At 34.4% G+C, this 15,848-nt stretch overlaps 2 protein-coding genes and 2 pseudogenes across 3 annotated transcripts; 1 reads left to right on the plus strand and 3 right to left on the minus strand.

The window, feature by feature from the left end:
• Positions 1 to 241: 241 nt before the first annotated feature.
• Positions 242 to 2,255, minus strand: LOC110813558 (octanoyltransferase LIP2p, chloroplastic-like). Its single transcript, XM_022040752.2, has 4 exons — positions 1,981 to 2,255; positions 1,601 to 1,865; positions 1,092 to 1,242; positions 242 to 876 (listed from the first exon to the last, which is right to left on the minus strand). Exons 1-4 carry the CDS (start codon positions 2,142 to 2,144, stop codon positions 485 to 487), a joined length of 972 nt encoding a protein of 323 aa, XP_021896444.2. The 5' UTR covers positions 2,145 to 2,255; the 3' UTR covers positions 242 to 484.
• A 612-nt stretch (positions 2,256 to 2,867) lies between these two features.
• On the plus strand, positions 2,868 to 4,629 carry LOC110813574 (uncharacterized). 2 transcript variants are annotated; one of them, XM_022040773.2, is made up of 6 exons: positions 2,868 to 3,024; positions 3,121 to 3,320; positions 3,401 to 3,478; positions 3,681 to 3,780; positions 3,873 to 4,006; positions 4,195 to 4,629. In XM_022040773.2, the coding sequence occupies exons 1-6, from the start codon at positions 2,979 to 2,981 to the stop codon at positions 4,408 to 4,410; spliced, it is 774 nt and encodes a 257-aa protein (XP_021896465.1). In that variant the 5' UTR covers positions 2,868 to 2,978; the 3' UTR covers positions 4,411 to 4,629. The 2 variants fall into 2 exon arrangements, with proteins under 2 accessions (XP_021896465.1, XP_021896464.2); XM_022040772.2 differs by having other exon boundaries at positions 2,869 to 3,320.
• Positions 4,630 to 7,772: 3,143 nt separating this feature from the next.
• Positions 7,773 to 9,322, minus strand: LOC110813495 (putative E3 ubiquitin-protein ligase ARI7 pseudogene; annotated as a pseudogene).
• A 1,868-nt stretch (positions 9,323 to 11,190) lies between these two features.
• On the minus strand, positions 11,191 to 12,911 carry LOC110813496 (putative E3 ubiquitin-protein ligase ARI7 pseudogene; annotated as a pseudogene).
• Positions 12,912 to 15,848: the final 2,937 nt, after the last annotated feature.

The raw sequence follows: 15,848 nt of genomic DNA on the forward strand, positions 1-15,848 counted from the left end.
ATTCTTATTGTTTCATTTTGTTTACAATAGAGTTTTTAGTTTTGCAGTTAATTTATTTTTCGAAGGTACAAATCTACAAGATTCCTACAAATCCAACTGCTATTTTCAAAAGTTTGGGAACCTAAGTTCCTGAGACCACTAAGTCAGGAGATTCTTTTACCCAATGAAATGTAGAAGAAGATTTAAGACTTGTCACACTGGGGAGAGAAAAAAAAAAGAAAAGTAAGACATGAAATCCATCTAAATAAGCACATCTGGGATTTTTCTACTCGGGATTGTAGTCATACCTTCAACTAAGACCATCAACAGATTCACCTCTGCTCGCGTAGGTCAAAAATTATGTTAAATAAAGGACCTTCAGTACAGAGTAAGTACATGTATAATGTCTACATATTTGAGAACTCTCGACTGCAGTAACTAATCAAGGATATGTCTGCAGAAGCAATCAGTAGTACCTCATAAACACTTTAGAATTCCAACTCAGTCATTGAATGATGTCGTGCTCAATCTGATGATGCTGGATAGTTTTCTCTCCGAGAAGATCAAGATAGGATATGGTTTTCTTGTGAATTTCAACTTGAAAAACTTCAGAAAATTGCTTCATTAAAGAATCATGAGCAATATCAATCAACTTGCTATCATCAACATTCTTGTTTTGAGATAAATTGTCAGTATTGTATATGCTATGTTCTCTGCGCCCATTGGATGGCTGCAATTTACCGAGCAATCCCTTTATGCTTCCAACTTGGCGGTTCTGTATCCCACACGGGACTATCCAGTGGAAAGGGGTTAAATCTGTGGTGACATTCAGTGCTAAACCATGGTATGTTATCCAATGAGATACTCGTATCCCAATTGCTGCCAATTTTTGATCTCCTGCATGGAATTCCACAAAAGAAAATGTCAAATTTTGATATGAGATCCAAAGATTATAGTTATGCTCATAAGACTGATCTCAACAGCATCAAGGCTGCAAAGTTCCAAAAGCCTATCTCATGTGACCTTCATCCACACTGCCTATAGCTGTGTGGAGTTGCGGAGGAAGTAAAGAGCAAGTACATATAGTGCAGAAGAAAGAAAAGTAATCATACCAACCCAAACTCCAGTTAGACCTTCTTGCCGAGACGCCTCTATAGAAAATGTGGCTGAGAGAACACGAATAACGACCTCCTCAAGTGCCCTGAGGTACCAGTGAAGATCCTTCTTGTGATTCCGGAGATTGATAATAGGATACATAACTAGCTACATTGCAACACATATGCATGATAATAGAAGTTAGCTACATAAACTGCAACGGGGGTAAGTAGGCAATCAATCAGGTAACATGCTTAAGACAGAAAAGCCAGAACATCAAAACTTGAAAGCTTGATTCATAGCCGTGGAAGGAAAAATAATTTCCAACGACAACAATACAATCTGACTTGTAATCATTTTTCTTTTTTAAACATAATTGTCAATAAGAAGTTCCGACTTGTGATCATAACTCAAAATAAATAGAAAATGCTCGTCTATCAAGTACTAGAATCAATCGTACAAATAATTTATAAAGAACCAAGGAGAATATGAAACTCTAACAGTGCGAATAATTTAGAGGAAGCACCTGGCCAGGTCCATGATATGTGACCTCCCCACCTCGTTCAGTTCGATAAACATCGTAAGGAGCGTTGTTTATGTCAAATTTGAGGTACTTTTCTGAACTACCGGCACCCATTGTAAACACAGGACCGTGTTGTAATATAATCAGCGTATCTGCGCAATCTTCATTTCTATCAATCAACGCCTTTTTCTGTTTAACAATGCTATTTTGCCAGGACCATGCTTCTCTATAAGAAACCACCTCGTTATACAAATCAAAACACTCACATCTGCACAATTTCGTACAAGCCAGTGAGTTTTGTTTGGTGCAGCTTACATATATGTGAAAATGCCTGAAAAGAAATACGCAGAGATAGAGAAGGAAAGAGCTAAAGAGCAACTTACGGTTTGAACCCTTCATGGGTTAGCGAGCAATGTATTAACGTCCTGCAAATCGAGCGTGTCTTTGCTTTGGAGAAGAAAGAGTAAGATGGGCAGGGTTTGATCTGAAGGTTGGGAAATGGGGATGTTGTGATTGAGGCAAAAGTCAGAGATATTGCAAGATTCATGTATGAATTGCAAGGGGAATTCAGTCATGGTAAAACTTAAATGCCTAGGAAGTAGAACTGGGGAAAAGGATCAAGCAGAAAGAAAATGGAGGAGAGGCGGAAAAACCAAAGAGGTAACGGACCCTCCAGAGTCCAGATACAAATCGGAGCAACCCGCGAGTTTGCTGGAGGGGTATTTGGGTAATTTTACGACTATAAGCCGCCATTAGGAAAGCGATTATTAGAGAAGCCACTCTTTGATTTTTCTTTTTCCTTAAATCATTTGATCAAATATTTATTTTTTTTAATGAAAAAAAAGTTTAAATCAGATTAAAAATTCGAAATTGAAAAAATTTAATTATTCTTTAATATTTTTAAATTTAAAAATATAATAAAATCGTTAAAATTTAATATCAAAACAATTTTAACAACATATTAATAATTTAAAATTTTAATTTTATTAAATTAAATATTATAAATTAGTACTTTATCAGTTCAATAAAATATTTAAACCTTAAACTCTAAATTTAGTATTTTTGGTGATGAAATATGTTTTGAACTCTGTCCAACCTGCGGTGCAGAAATCTTTACTGGCCAAAATTTCTTACAACTCCTTACGGCTGAAATTGAAGACGGACCCACGCGCTGTGGGAAGTGCAATTAGCCACGTGAGAATCAAATTGTTTTTCGTTTTGACTGATGAGAAAGGACAAATCAAGGCTAACCTCTCCAAGAAAAAGTGAAAAAGAAAAACCCCACCTAATATGCCGCGAATCTTCTTTTTTCCAGTTTCCTCACTGCACATTTGTATATAAACCAAATCGATATGCCACTTGGGTATGAACAAACAGAGAAATGGCGACTGCAAGGTTGTTGCGTGCTTCTACGCCTTGGAATCACGGTCTTCCTTCTTCTTTCTCTTCTTCTTCTTCTTCTTCTTCTTCTTCTTCTTCTTCTTCTCCTCATGTTCGAACTGTAAGGTGCCTGAGCAATGCAGGGTCAAAGGGAGAGAAAAAGGTTTTTGGAGATCATGAAAGGAAATCGACGGTGCTAACGAAGGTATCAGAGGCACGGGTTGAATTAATAGATGTTGTCTCTCTGCTCCCAAATCTTATTATTATTACAGCAGTTAAGGTATTAAATGGTGCTACGAAGTGGAGACCCGTGAAATTGCAGATTCAAAGCTTCATTGAAAGGGTATTTCTAGTTTTTACCTTCTTCTTTTGTTTATTTCTTAATGTGTTAAAAGTGATTTGAATTTAAATTTATTACCGCAGGTTGTAATTGATTGCCGATTCTTTACGTTATTTGCTGTTGCCGGATCCTTACTCGGATCAATTTTGTGCTTCCTGGAGGTATATATGTATTCTTTTTCCTTAACATTGGTTTGCTTTTGCAGACATCAAAATTATTTAAAGGTTCATTTATAATTTTATATAAACTTTGAATTTGTTTTATAAATATAGCCTTAGTATACTTCATTTTATATGTTTCATATATATATATATATATATATATATCTCACAATGAGTCATAATATCTTATATGATTTTACAGGGTTGCTTTCTTGTTTTAGAGGCATATTTTAAGTATTTCCAAATTTTATCACAAAGGTGGGATGAAGGGGAAATAATGCGCTTACTCATAGAAGCCATGGGTATCTTTCTGTCTCTCTTTCTTCCGTCCGGGCCTGTCTATACAAGCATATCTCTACATTTTCTCACGTTATTTTTTGGAATTAATGTGCAGACATGTTCTTGGTAGGAACAGCCATGCTCATATTTGGGGTGGGTATCCATGTCATGTTTGTGGGATCCAGAAACATGAAACAGAAACTTCCATGGCTTCCACATTCAAACTTGTTCGGACTCTTCAGTCTCAAGGTTTATATATACTTGTTTTTCCCACCTCCTCTGTATCTCTTGTATTTAGAAATCATAAACTACATAATCATCTCAAATGCTATCCAGTTGAATCTGTCACGTCTAATTTTGTTGGGGTATGGGTGATATCCATTCAAGTAAATCATATATGTCATAAACACTGCATTTATATTTCATATGGGCTGCAGACTCTTCCAAAGTGGGTTGAAATGGAATCGGTTTCACAAGCCAAGTTAAAAATTGGGCATACAGTGATGATGATACTTCAAGCTGGAGTGCTGGAAAAATTCAAGAGTGTGCCTTTGGTGACTAGTCTAGATCTTGCATGTTTTGCTGGAGCGGTAGTAGTTTCATCAGCTTGTATATTCCTCCTCTCCAGGCTTTCTACCTATGGAGTACAATAGGTGGCCGCCAGATAAAAAATAAAGGTATTGACAGTCGGCTCATATCTTCCTTTTCTAGTATAACTGTAACAAGTTAGATGGGTTCCATTAGCAAATAGAAACACTTCTTTTTTTTCATCTCCAGAAGTAGAATGACTGTAATTCGTTTTTCTTCACATCACCTTTGGAGAAATTACTTGTGATTTACAAAGCAATATATTTCAACTGAATTTTTGTATAGTCTATCTGTAACGGTCCCGGAATTTTAAAATGAAATATGTGTATTAAAAAGGTCAAATGCGGAAACATAATAAAAATTTTGATTAAACATCCCTTACACTAAAACAAAAAACGTGCTCAAAGTATAAAAGAACAAACTAATTAAAAGAGAAACTTGAAAATAAAAGCTATAAATATGACTATGGAGTCTTCAGGCGTCCCCTTCGTCGTCTTCCTGCGGAACGGGCTCGGGAACAATGTCTTCCTGATTTGAAATGATTAAATAAGGAATGAGCTACACCAGCCCAGTAAGGATATCACACTATCTCACCGTCACGGAGGTAAAGGTGGGTAGAAAACACAAAAAGACCAACGGAGCATAGTTTACAACAAATTCTTTTATCAATAATAAAATCATTTACTATCCACTTACCTCGGTGAAATTCATAAAACAATATACGAAAGCAATAACATTATCATCATCAGGAAATCATAGGAACTGTATAACATAATACTTATCACGCCTTTTGCATCTCAATTATTACACAATATATTTTTCCTTATTTACCAGCCTACTAGTAACCATGGGGATCCATAGGGGTCCTGCTACCCGTGAACCTTTAACACTTGTAATCAGATTTCAGGGCCGTCCCCATACCCCGTCCGGTATGGGCGTCAAAACTATAAACCTCAATACCCCATCCGATATGAGGGTGAAACGGGCCGTCCCCATACCCCGTCCGGTATGGGCGCCAAAACACATAAGGTCTCCATACCCCGTCTGGTATGAGAGACCACAATCCCGGTAGGGTTCCCTACGGACCCGGTCCGTCCACCATCTCCCAGGATATCTAGTCAGACTGACCACATTATACAATTATCAATTTACATAACTTTTCATTCTCATTTTCCTCAGTCAGCATCATCAAATCACACACAAACAAGCAACCAGTAATTCATGCCAAACCAGACAACATACAACATCGGGTTCTCAGTCATTCAACCCATAATCAATAAAACAGTGATACATGCACACAAAATTATGAAATAAAAACATCAGACATCATACTGCATTTAAAACTGTAAAATAGAACAAAAAATAACTGACCGACAAATACACTAGACTCGGGCTCCATTAGCAACCTTAAACAATTTCACACAGCTATTGATTCATGAAATACCATTTTATCATTTATTGCACTTTAATACCGTGATAGGAAATAGGGTGAGGAATCCTTACTTGTTTTGGGGTCCGAATACGGCTCTACAGTGCGCCTACAGGTTGTCTCTAATTTTCCCTGAATTTTTTCCGGGGAACTGAAACGCATTACTGGTACCTGCACGTATCCCAAAAAATCCCAGATTAGACCCAGGACCCCTTTCGGCCAATATCGCAATTCCGGCACGGCGGCTCCGCCGTGCTCCGGCGACGGTGATTCACCTCGGGTTGGCCGTTTTCGGCCGAATTCGGCCACACTTGCATTGGTCCCTGCGATAAAACAACCCTAGGGCCCTCGGGGGGCAAAAAAATTACGAAAAATCGAAGCTTACCGGCGGCGGTGCTCTCGGGTGCGGCGGCTCTCCGGCGAGGTTCATGTTTTGGTGATTCGGCTCCGATCAACCTGTAGAGAAAAGAATGGTGATCACGGTGATATAAAAATTGTATCAAACGGAGGCCGGGAAGGGCCTCATCGGAGGCAAAAACCGAGGAGGGGCGCGGCGGCGCCGCTGGGTTTCGGCCGTGTTTTCTGGCTGTTTGGCCGGGATTTTGGCTCCGATTTGGCCACAGGGGAACTCAGCGTGGAAAAACGAGCCGGGGGTATGAAATTTACCTCGATCGGCGGTCGGAAAACTCCCCGGTGCGGCGGCGGGTGGCGGCGGCCGGCTCCTCCGGCGTCTGGTTCGCCTTCTCCGGCGAGGGCAGGCGGCTAGGGTTTTTGTGGTCAGGTGTGGGGGTTTTATTTATACCATTTTACCTTTTGATCACAGCCGTCCATTTTGATTAAATCTGGGCCGTCCGTTCTTGATTGAATCTGGGCCGTCCGTGCGTGTGCATCTGGGCCGTCCATGTGATTGCATCCGGGCCGTCCGTGTGCACGCTTGATCTAGGCCGTCCGTGCGCGCGGGGACGCATCTGGGCCGTCCGATCGCGCGCACGCGGATCGCCCACATGGCCCGTTCCCAGGTCGACGTGGTCTCGCCACGTGGCAGGTCCTGGTTGGCCAGGGCTGCTGACTGGGCCGCTGACGTGGCTGCTGACGTGGCGCTGACGGGGCGCAATTTTTCTAAATTGTGTTTTGACCCCCGGTTTTCGATTTTCTTTTTAAAAATACCCATAGAATCCTAATTTTCATCCCTTTTTTTCCAAAATCAATTTCAATTAAATCCAAATAATATTTTTACCCAATTTTATAATTATTATTATTTTATATTATTATTAAACTAAATAAATAAAATTAATAAAAATTAAAATTAATAAAAAAAATAATAATAAAAATGCTAAAATTATTGGGCGTTACACTATCATGATCCAATATGTATTGTTTTAGATTTCTCATTGTTGTGGGAGATGGATTGATGCTTTATCTATAGTTCATCAAGAGCTTCAGCTCCATTTCTGCTCATACCTGGTAGAATAGCTATATACATTTGAATTACTTAGAAAAGAATCAATAACTTAAATAAATCATCTGTTTAGCTCTCAGAAAATAAAGATATAAGTTAATTACTTAGAAATTCATTCAATTGACATTATGCATAAAATATATAGATGTATCATTAAGGTGTTAGTCCATGGGTCAAAGCATTTTTTTTCAAGCAAGAGCATCACACATTTAAATCTCTAATTTTTGAATTATAGCTCAATTAAAAATGTCATCCATTGCAAAAAAAAAAAAAGAGACATTATATATAACTATAAATTAAGATATTATTAAAAAAAAAACTATTTATGATAGATAAAATAAAAAAGTACATATTTGCTGATAAAAAAACGAACTATATAGTACTAAAACTGAAAATGTACAATTGTCACATAAAAAACTATCATTTTAACATAAAATTTGACTGGAGCATTACATATTTGCTTAAAAGTTATAAATCAATAGAAAAGAGTTCTGTATCTCTCAAATCATAATACAACGATTGAATATCCACATATAATCTTACTTTAATCTGCGTTTCTTGCTGGCACGACTAGCTGGAATGGTTACATCTGAAAGTCCATTTTCTAATGCTGTTATTAGATTTTTAAAGTAGATCTTAGTCACAAAAGTAAGATTCACTAGCTCATTACTGAATTTGTCAAAATGTTTACTTGATCGGGTTGACTTCCTCTTGTAATCATCAAGAAAGATTGTTATTTCTCTTTCTACATATTTATGCAGCTTCTCCACAATATTCTCGGCTTGCAATTGTAAAAACTTGAACAACTCCTTTTTTGGTGCCTCATCCTTATTGCAAGACAGGTAATATCCATAAACATATGTCCATGACAACACTCTCTTACCCTCCACAATCTGTTGCCACGCCTCTACTAAAAAGTTGAGTTTTTCTTTTGGCAAATGTTGTTTGTTGCACAGTATTGGAATATCTTCTCTTTTAGTTGATTCTAATTTATCTTGTGCTTTTCTCATAAACTTCATGTTGTTTAGCCAATTCTCGGAATAATATTCATATCTCTTCAGAGACTCCCTCAGGTTTTCTCTTTCTCTCTCTTTTATTTTATCACACCTAATGCATTCTGTATGAATTTTCCAAGGATTCAGGCACAACCAACAAAACTCAAAGTTACAAGGAGGTTTACAAGTCATGTGCATACAACCCTCGTTCTTCTGGATCGGCCTCAAACATTTGGGGCAAGGTTTTGTGAAAGCTTGTATCCACTTCATGTTACCTTTATCTGACTTATTTTTCACCATCCATCGCTTCATTGTGTCACAGTCTACAGGACGGTGAGCCTCATAACCACAATGCCAGCAAAATTTATGGTAACATTCACATGATATATCATGAATCCCGTTATCTCCTACCATAACTAGACCAATTGCAAGTTTGCAATCTATAGCAGGACACCACTTTATAATTTTACTCTTTTTTTCTACATAAAATTGAATAAGATAATCTAGATATTTTTCTTTTTGTACCTTAGTGGCGAACCCCAAAACCTTGCTCGGGTAGACAGTTGTGTTGCAAGATGGCTCCGGACACCTCAAATTCAAACAACCACAACCATTATTAATGGCTGTGTTTATGTAACCAGCCCAACAATCTTGACAAAAGCCATGACCACAAGAAGCTGATCGAATCTTATCATGACTATAGGATTCAAAACAGATCCCACAAGTAAAAACACCACAAAAAGCTAAAACTTTAGATAAATTCTCAGTTCGCAAACCAACCCTTTCACGAACTTCACGTTCATTAGAAAACCATTTATCATATACTTCGTCAGTATTCCAGTTATGATTGAGGAGTAAAATACATGCCTGCGATTTGGGTATTGACAGCACGATTGATATTTCTTCGATATCGATTTTCACTTGCTGAAGTATATGAATCTCAGTAAATATTGTAAATTTCGTTCGATCATTTGATTGATCTTCTTCGATATCACCAATATCTGCAAAATCGTAGATGTCATCGTTGTATTGATCTGTATCAATAATGTTATTATCTTCAGGGGAACAATCAACTTCTCTTCGATCCATGGCAAAACGAGATCTAATTGTTGTAATTGAAGTAGAGAAATATTGGTAGAATTTGAAAAAAAAAATCACAAACTTTAAGACCAAATCAAGGAAAAAGGGGAGATGTATTCGCTAGGCAATATGGAGAGATTATATAGACAAATTAAGTCGGTTAACTTATGTTCTAGTTGATAATTTGATAAAGAAGATTAAATCTTGACCCTCTATTTATTAAAACCAAATCAAAAAAAAAAAAAAGAGGGATGTATCCGGCAGGCAATATTGAGAGATTATATTGACAAATTAAGTTAGCTAATTTGTGTTTTAGTTGATAATTCGATAAAAAAAATTAAATTTTGACCGTTTGTTTATTAAAATAATATAATAATTTAATTTATTTTGATAAATCTAACTGTAAATATTAAAAGAGTGATTAAAATTAATTTATTATCTCACCACTTTAAAAAATTTATATATAATCCTTAATCATCAAGTAATTTGACTTATACTATAAGTAGCCATTAATGTTAAATGAGGTATATTTGAGTATCCGTTATAATCTTTTAAGGATAACAATTATCAATGTTATATAAAATATATAAGTTATTTTCTCTCAATTTATTAATTTATGTTTATTATAATAAATCTAAACATTAAAGATTCATAATAATGAAAAATCCAATTTAATATTTCTTTGCTACAAAATTTGTCTAATCCTTACTTATTAAATATAATATTTTAAACTGTCCGCCATAATTTTATTATTTTCAATTGTTTAAAAATTTAAAATTATAATTGTTATTGTTTGAATTTGTATTATTATTATTATTATTATAAGAATATCTTACTTTTTCTTTTTTAAAAAAGAAATTAATAAATTAAATTTTTTGTCTAAATGGGCTCAAGAGCCATTTTATCTGGCCCAGAAACCCCATGAGTCCGGCCCATTAAAGTATATGTCTTGTCATGTAACTTTTGCTTTTGATAAGTTTCTGTTTAGTCGAACGGATTGAATAATTTCATTCACTTCAATTAATAATTCAATGGCCAACAAATTAACTCAAAATTTTCTTTTGTAACTCTTTACAGATTATTTACATTATGTTATATAAATTACATGTATTTTTATATATTATACTGCATATAATATTTTTATGATATATAATATATATAACATATATTTTATATTCTATATAAATATTACATTATGCTATACATGTTACATATATATATATATATTCAATAAATTTAATACAATTTAATCTGAACATAAAGCTAGAATTACAGGGTTGCTTTCTTGTTTTAGAGACATATTTTAAGTATCTCCAAATTTTATCACAAAGGTGGGACGAAGGGGAAATAATGCACCGACTCATAGAAGCCATGGGTATCTTTCTGTCTCTCTCTCTTCTATCCGGGCCTGTCTATACAAGCATATCTCTGCACATTATTTTTTCAAGTTAATGTGCAGACATGTTCTTGGTAGGAACAGCCACGCTCATACTTGGGGTGGGTATCCATGTCATGTTTGTGGGATCCAGAAACATGAAACAGAAACTTCCATGGCTTCCAAATTCAAACTTTGTTCGGACTCTTCAGTCTCAAGGTTTATATATACTTGTTTTTTCCCACATCCTCTGTATCTCTTGTATTTAGAGATCATAAACTACATGATCATCTCAAATGCCACACAATTGAATCTGTCACATCTAATTGTGTAGTCTATCACAATTCAATATGTAAAAAAAAAAAAAAAAAAGAAACGGCGTTATATGTAACTATAAATCAAGGTATTACAAAAAAAAAATAACTATTTACGATAGACAAAATAAAAAAAGTACATATCTAACGATAAAAGAACAAACTATATAGTATTAAAACTGGAAATGCACCATTGTCACATAAAAATCCACCACTTTAACATGAAATTTAATCAGAGAATTACATATTTGCTTAAACATTATAAATCAATAGAAAGAAGTTCTATATTCTTCAAATCATAATACAATGATTGAATATCCACATGTAATCCTACTTTAATCTGCGTTTTTTGGCGGCACGACGAGGTGGAATGATTACATCTGAGAGTCCATTCTCTAGTGCGGTTATTAGATTTTCAAAGTAGGTTTTAGTCACAATAGTAAGATTCACTAACTTTTCACTAAATTGGTCAAAATTTTTACTTGATCGGGTTGACTTTTTCTTGCAATCATTAAGAAAGGTTGTTATTTCTTTTTTGACACATTCATGCAGCTTCTCCACAATATGCTCGGCTTGCAATTGTAAAAACTTGAACAACTCCTTTTTTGGTGCCTCATCCTTATTGCAAGACAAGTAATATCCGTAAACATATGTCCATGACAACACCCTCTTGCCCTCCACAATCTGTTGCCACGCCTCTACCAAAAAGTTGAGTCTTTCCTTTGGCAAATGTTGCTTGTTGCACAATATTGGAATATCTTCTCTTTTAGTTAATTCTAAATCATCTTGTGCTTTTCTCATAAACTTCATGTTGTTTAGCCAATCCTCGGAATAATGTTCATATCTCCTCAGAGACTCCCTCAGGTTCTCTTTCTCTCTCTCCTTTATTTTATCACGCCTAATGCATTCTGTATGAATTTCCCAAGGAGTCAGGCACAACCAACAAAACTCAAAGTTACAAGGAGGTTTACAAGTCATGTGCATACAACCCTCGTTCTTCTGGATCGGCCTCAAACATTTGGGGCAAGGTTTTGTGAAAGCTTGTATCCACTTCATGTTACCCTCATCTGACTTATTTTTCACCATCCATCGCTTCATTGTGTCACAGTCTACAGGACGGTGAGCCTCATGACCACAATGCCAACAAACTTTATGGTAACATTCACATGATACATCATGAATTCCGTTATCCCCTACCATAACTAGACCAATTGCAAGTTTGCAGTCTATAGCAGGACACCACTTTATAGTTTTACTCTTTTTTTCTACATAAAATTGAATAAGATAATGTAGATATTTTTCTTTTTGTACCTTAGTGGCGAACCCCAAAACCTTGCTCGGGTAGACAGTTGTGTTGCAAGATGGCTCCGGACACCTCAAATTCAAACAACCATAACCATTATTAATGGCCGTGTTTATGTAACTAGCCCAACAATCTTGACAAAAGCCATGACCACAAGAAGCTGATCGAATCTTATCATGATTATAGGATTCAAAACAGATCCCACAAGTAAAAACACCACCAAAAGCTAAAACTTTAGATAAATTCTCAGTTCGCAAACCAACCCTTTCACGAACTTCACGTTCATTAGAAAACCATTTATCATATACTTCGTCAGTATTCCAGTTATGATTGAGGAGTAAAATACATGCCTGCGATTTGGGTATTGATAGCACGATTGATACTTCTTCGATATCGATCTTCACTTGTTGAAGTACATTGATCTCAGTAAATATTGTAAATTTCGTTCGATCATTTGATTGATCTTCTTCGATATCACCAGTATCTGCAAAATCGTAGATGTCATCGTTATACTGATCTGTATCAACAATGTAATTATCTTCAGGCAAACAATCAACTTCTCTTCGATCCATGGCAAAACAAGATCTAATTGTTGTAATTGAAGCAGAGAAAGATTGGTAGAATTTTTTAAAAAATCACGAACTTTAAGATCAAATCAAGCGAAAAGGGGAGATGTATTCACTAGGCAATATGGAGAGATTATATAGACAAATTAAGTCGGCTAACTTGTGTTCTCATTGATAATTTGATAAAAAAATTAAATCTTGACCGTCTATTTATTAAAACCAAATCAAGGAAAAGGGGGATGTATCCAGTAGACAATATAGAGAGATTATATCAACAAATTAAGTTAGCTAATTTGTGTTTTAGTTGACAGTTTAAATTTTGACCGTCTATTTATTAAAATAATATAATAATCTAATTTATTTTATAAATCTAACGGTAAATATTAAAACAGTAATTAAAATTAATTTATTACCTCTCCACTTTTAAAAAATTTATTTATAATCCTTAATCATTTAATAATTTGACTTATACTATAAATAATCATTAATGTTAAATAAAATATATATTATCTGAATTTATTATAATGAAACATCGATTTATGTTTATTCTAATAAATCTAAACATTAGAGATTCATAATCGTAAAAATTTTAATTTAATATTTCGTCGCTATGAAATTTCTTTAATCCTTAATTATTAAATATATTATTTTAATTTGTCTGATTTAATATTATTATTTTCAAACTTTTTAAAGTAAAAATTATTATTGTTATTATTATATTATTATTGTTGTCGTTGTTATTATTACTTTCGTTGATATTTTTTGTCTCAAGTTTGCTTTTCGCTAAAACACTTTAATTTTGAAATTTAGTCAAAACCCATTTTAGGCTTTTATAAAATAAAAGTAAGGCTCGACTATTTTTTACTCAACAAAATCCCTAAATTTAAGCTAAACTTTTTTACTCAAATAAACCCAAAAATCTCAATCCAATCAACCCAAATTTCCACTTGAAACTCGAAATCAGCCTAAACCGAGTTCAATCGAATTTTTTGTTTTTTTGCCTAGGCAGTTGATTTCATTGATTTTGATATATAAATTAATAGATTTTTATTACCGTAATATTACACGTAATACCGGTTAAATAATATAACTATATTAATTCATTTAAAGTATGATATTATATAATTTTTAAGCTTTTGATTTGTTGAAATAATAATAAATGCATCAATTAAAAACCAGTATAACATATTATATAAGAATATAATTATTAAAAAGTTATAAATATTAGTATTCTTACAGAATTACTCAAAAATTTATTTAATTGTAATTATGTATAAAATACACACAAGTACCATTGAGGTGCTAGTCTATATGTTCAAAAGCATTATTTCTTTTTTCTACAAGAACATCAAATGTTCAAATCTCTAGTTGTGGAATTACAACTCAATTAGAAATGTCATCCGTTGCCAAAGAAAAATGTAAGACAATATGTACAACTATAAATTAAGGTACTACAAAAAATAAATTATTTAGGGGGTAGATAAATTATAAAAGCACATATTTGTTGATGACGAAGAAAAAAAAATTTATTTCACATTGTACGAACTACATAATATTAAAACTAAAAATACACTATTATCATATAAAAAGCCACTACCTTCACATGTAATTTATTTAGAGCATTATAAATTTGCTTAAAAGTTGTAAATTCAATAGAAAATAGTTCATTATTTCTCAAATCATGACACAATGATTCAATATCCACATATAATCCTCTTCAGTTTGCATTTCTGACACGACGACGAGGTGGAACAATTGCATCTGAGAGTCCAATTTCCATACTTGTTATTAGCTTTTCAAAGTGGAATTTAGACACAATGGTACGATCCACTAGTTTATTTTTGAATCGATCAAAATGTGTACTTGACTGGGTTGACTCGTTCTTGTCATCATCAAGAAATGGTGTTATTTCTCTTTCTGCATATTCATGCAACATCCCTATATTAAGCTTGGCTTGCCATCGTAAACGCTGGTATAATTCCTTTTTTCGTCCCTCACCCTTATTATAAGTCATGTAATATTCATAAACATATGTTCATGACAACACTCTTCTGCTATCCACAATTTGTTGCCACACCTCTATTAAAAAGTTGAGTCTTTCATTTGGCAAATGTTATTTGTCGCACAATTTTGGAATATCTTCTCTTTCAATTGATTTTTAAATCTTCTTGACCTTTTCTCATCGACTTTATGTTATTTAACCAATGCTCGAAATAGTATGAATATTTCCTTAATGCCTTTTGATTCTCTATCTTACTCTCCTCGATTTTACGCATATTATCAGGCATAATGCATTGTGTATGAGTTGTCCAAGGATTTAGGCACAACCAACAAAACTCAAAGTCACAAGGCGGGCTACAAGTCATATGCATACAACTAGTGTTCTTTTCGATTGGCCTCGAACATTTAAGACAAGGTTTTGTGAAAGCTTGTATCCACTTCATATTACCTTCATCTGATTCATTCTTCAATATCCACTGTTTCACGATGTCACAACCCACAGGACGATGAGCCTCACAGCTACAATGCTAACGAAATTTATGATGACATGCACATGACACACCATAAATCCCATTTGTCCCTATCACAACTAGACCAATTGCAAATTTACAGTCTGGAGCGGGACACGACTTTATAGTTTTATTCTTTTTATCTACATAAACTCGAGTAAGATAACTAAGATATTTTTCTTTTTGTACCTTAGTGGCCAACCCAAAAATCATGTCTTGGTAGATAGTTGTACCACAAGATGGCTTCGGACACCTCAACTTCAAACAACCACAACCATTTTTAATGGCTATGCTTATGTAACCAACCCAACAATCTTGACAAAAGCCATGACCACAAGAAGCTGATTGAATCTTATCATGACTATAAGATTCGAAGCAGATCCCACAAGTAATAACATTATCGAAACTTAAAACTTTTGATAGATCTTCAATTAGCAAACCGACCTTTTCACGAACTTCGTATTCATTAGTG

Source organism: Carica papaya, chromosome 1, assembly GCF_054855325.1.
Source record: "Carica papaya isolate Zhongbai chromosome 1, ASM5485532v1, whole genome shotgun sequence".
Taxonomy (NCBI): domain Eukaryota; kingdom Viridiplantae; phylum Streptophyta; class Magnoliopsida; order Brassicales; family Caricaceae; genus Carica; species Carica papaya.

Coding starts and splice junctions, on each gene's coding strand:
- LOC110813558 (XM_022040752.2), bottom strand. CDS start 2,144: ATGAATCTTGCAATATCTCTGACTTTTGCCTCAATCACAACATCCCCA. Junction 1,866..1,980: donor ACCCATGAAGGGTTCAAACC/GTAAGTTGCTCT, acceptor GAAATTGTGCAG/ATGTGAGTGTTTTGATTTGT. Junction 1,243..1,600: donor CATATCATGGACCTGGCCAG/GTGCTTCCTCTA, acceptor GTTGCAATGTAG/CTAGTTATGTATCCTATTAT.
- LOC110813574 (XM_022040772.2), top strand. CDS start 2,979: ATGGCGACTGCAAGGTTGTTGCGTGCTTCTACGCCTTGGAATCACGGT. Junction 3,321..3,400: donor TTCAAAGCTTCATTGAAAGG/GTATTTCTAGTT, acceptor TTATTACCGCAG/GTTGTAATTGATTGCCGATT. Junction 3,479..3,680: donor CAATTTTGTGCTTCCTGGAG/GTATATATGTAT, acceptor ATGATTTTACAG/GGTTGCTTTCTTGTTTTAGA.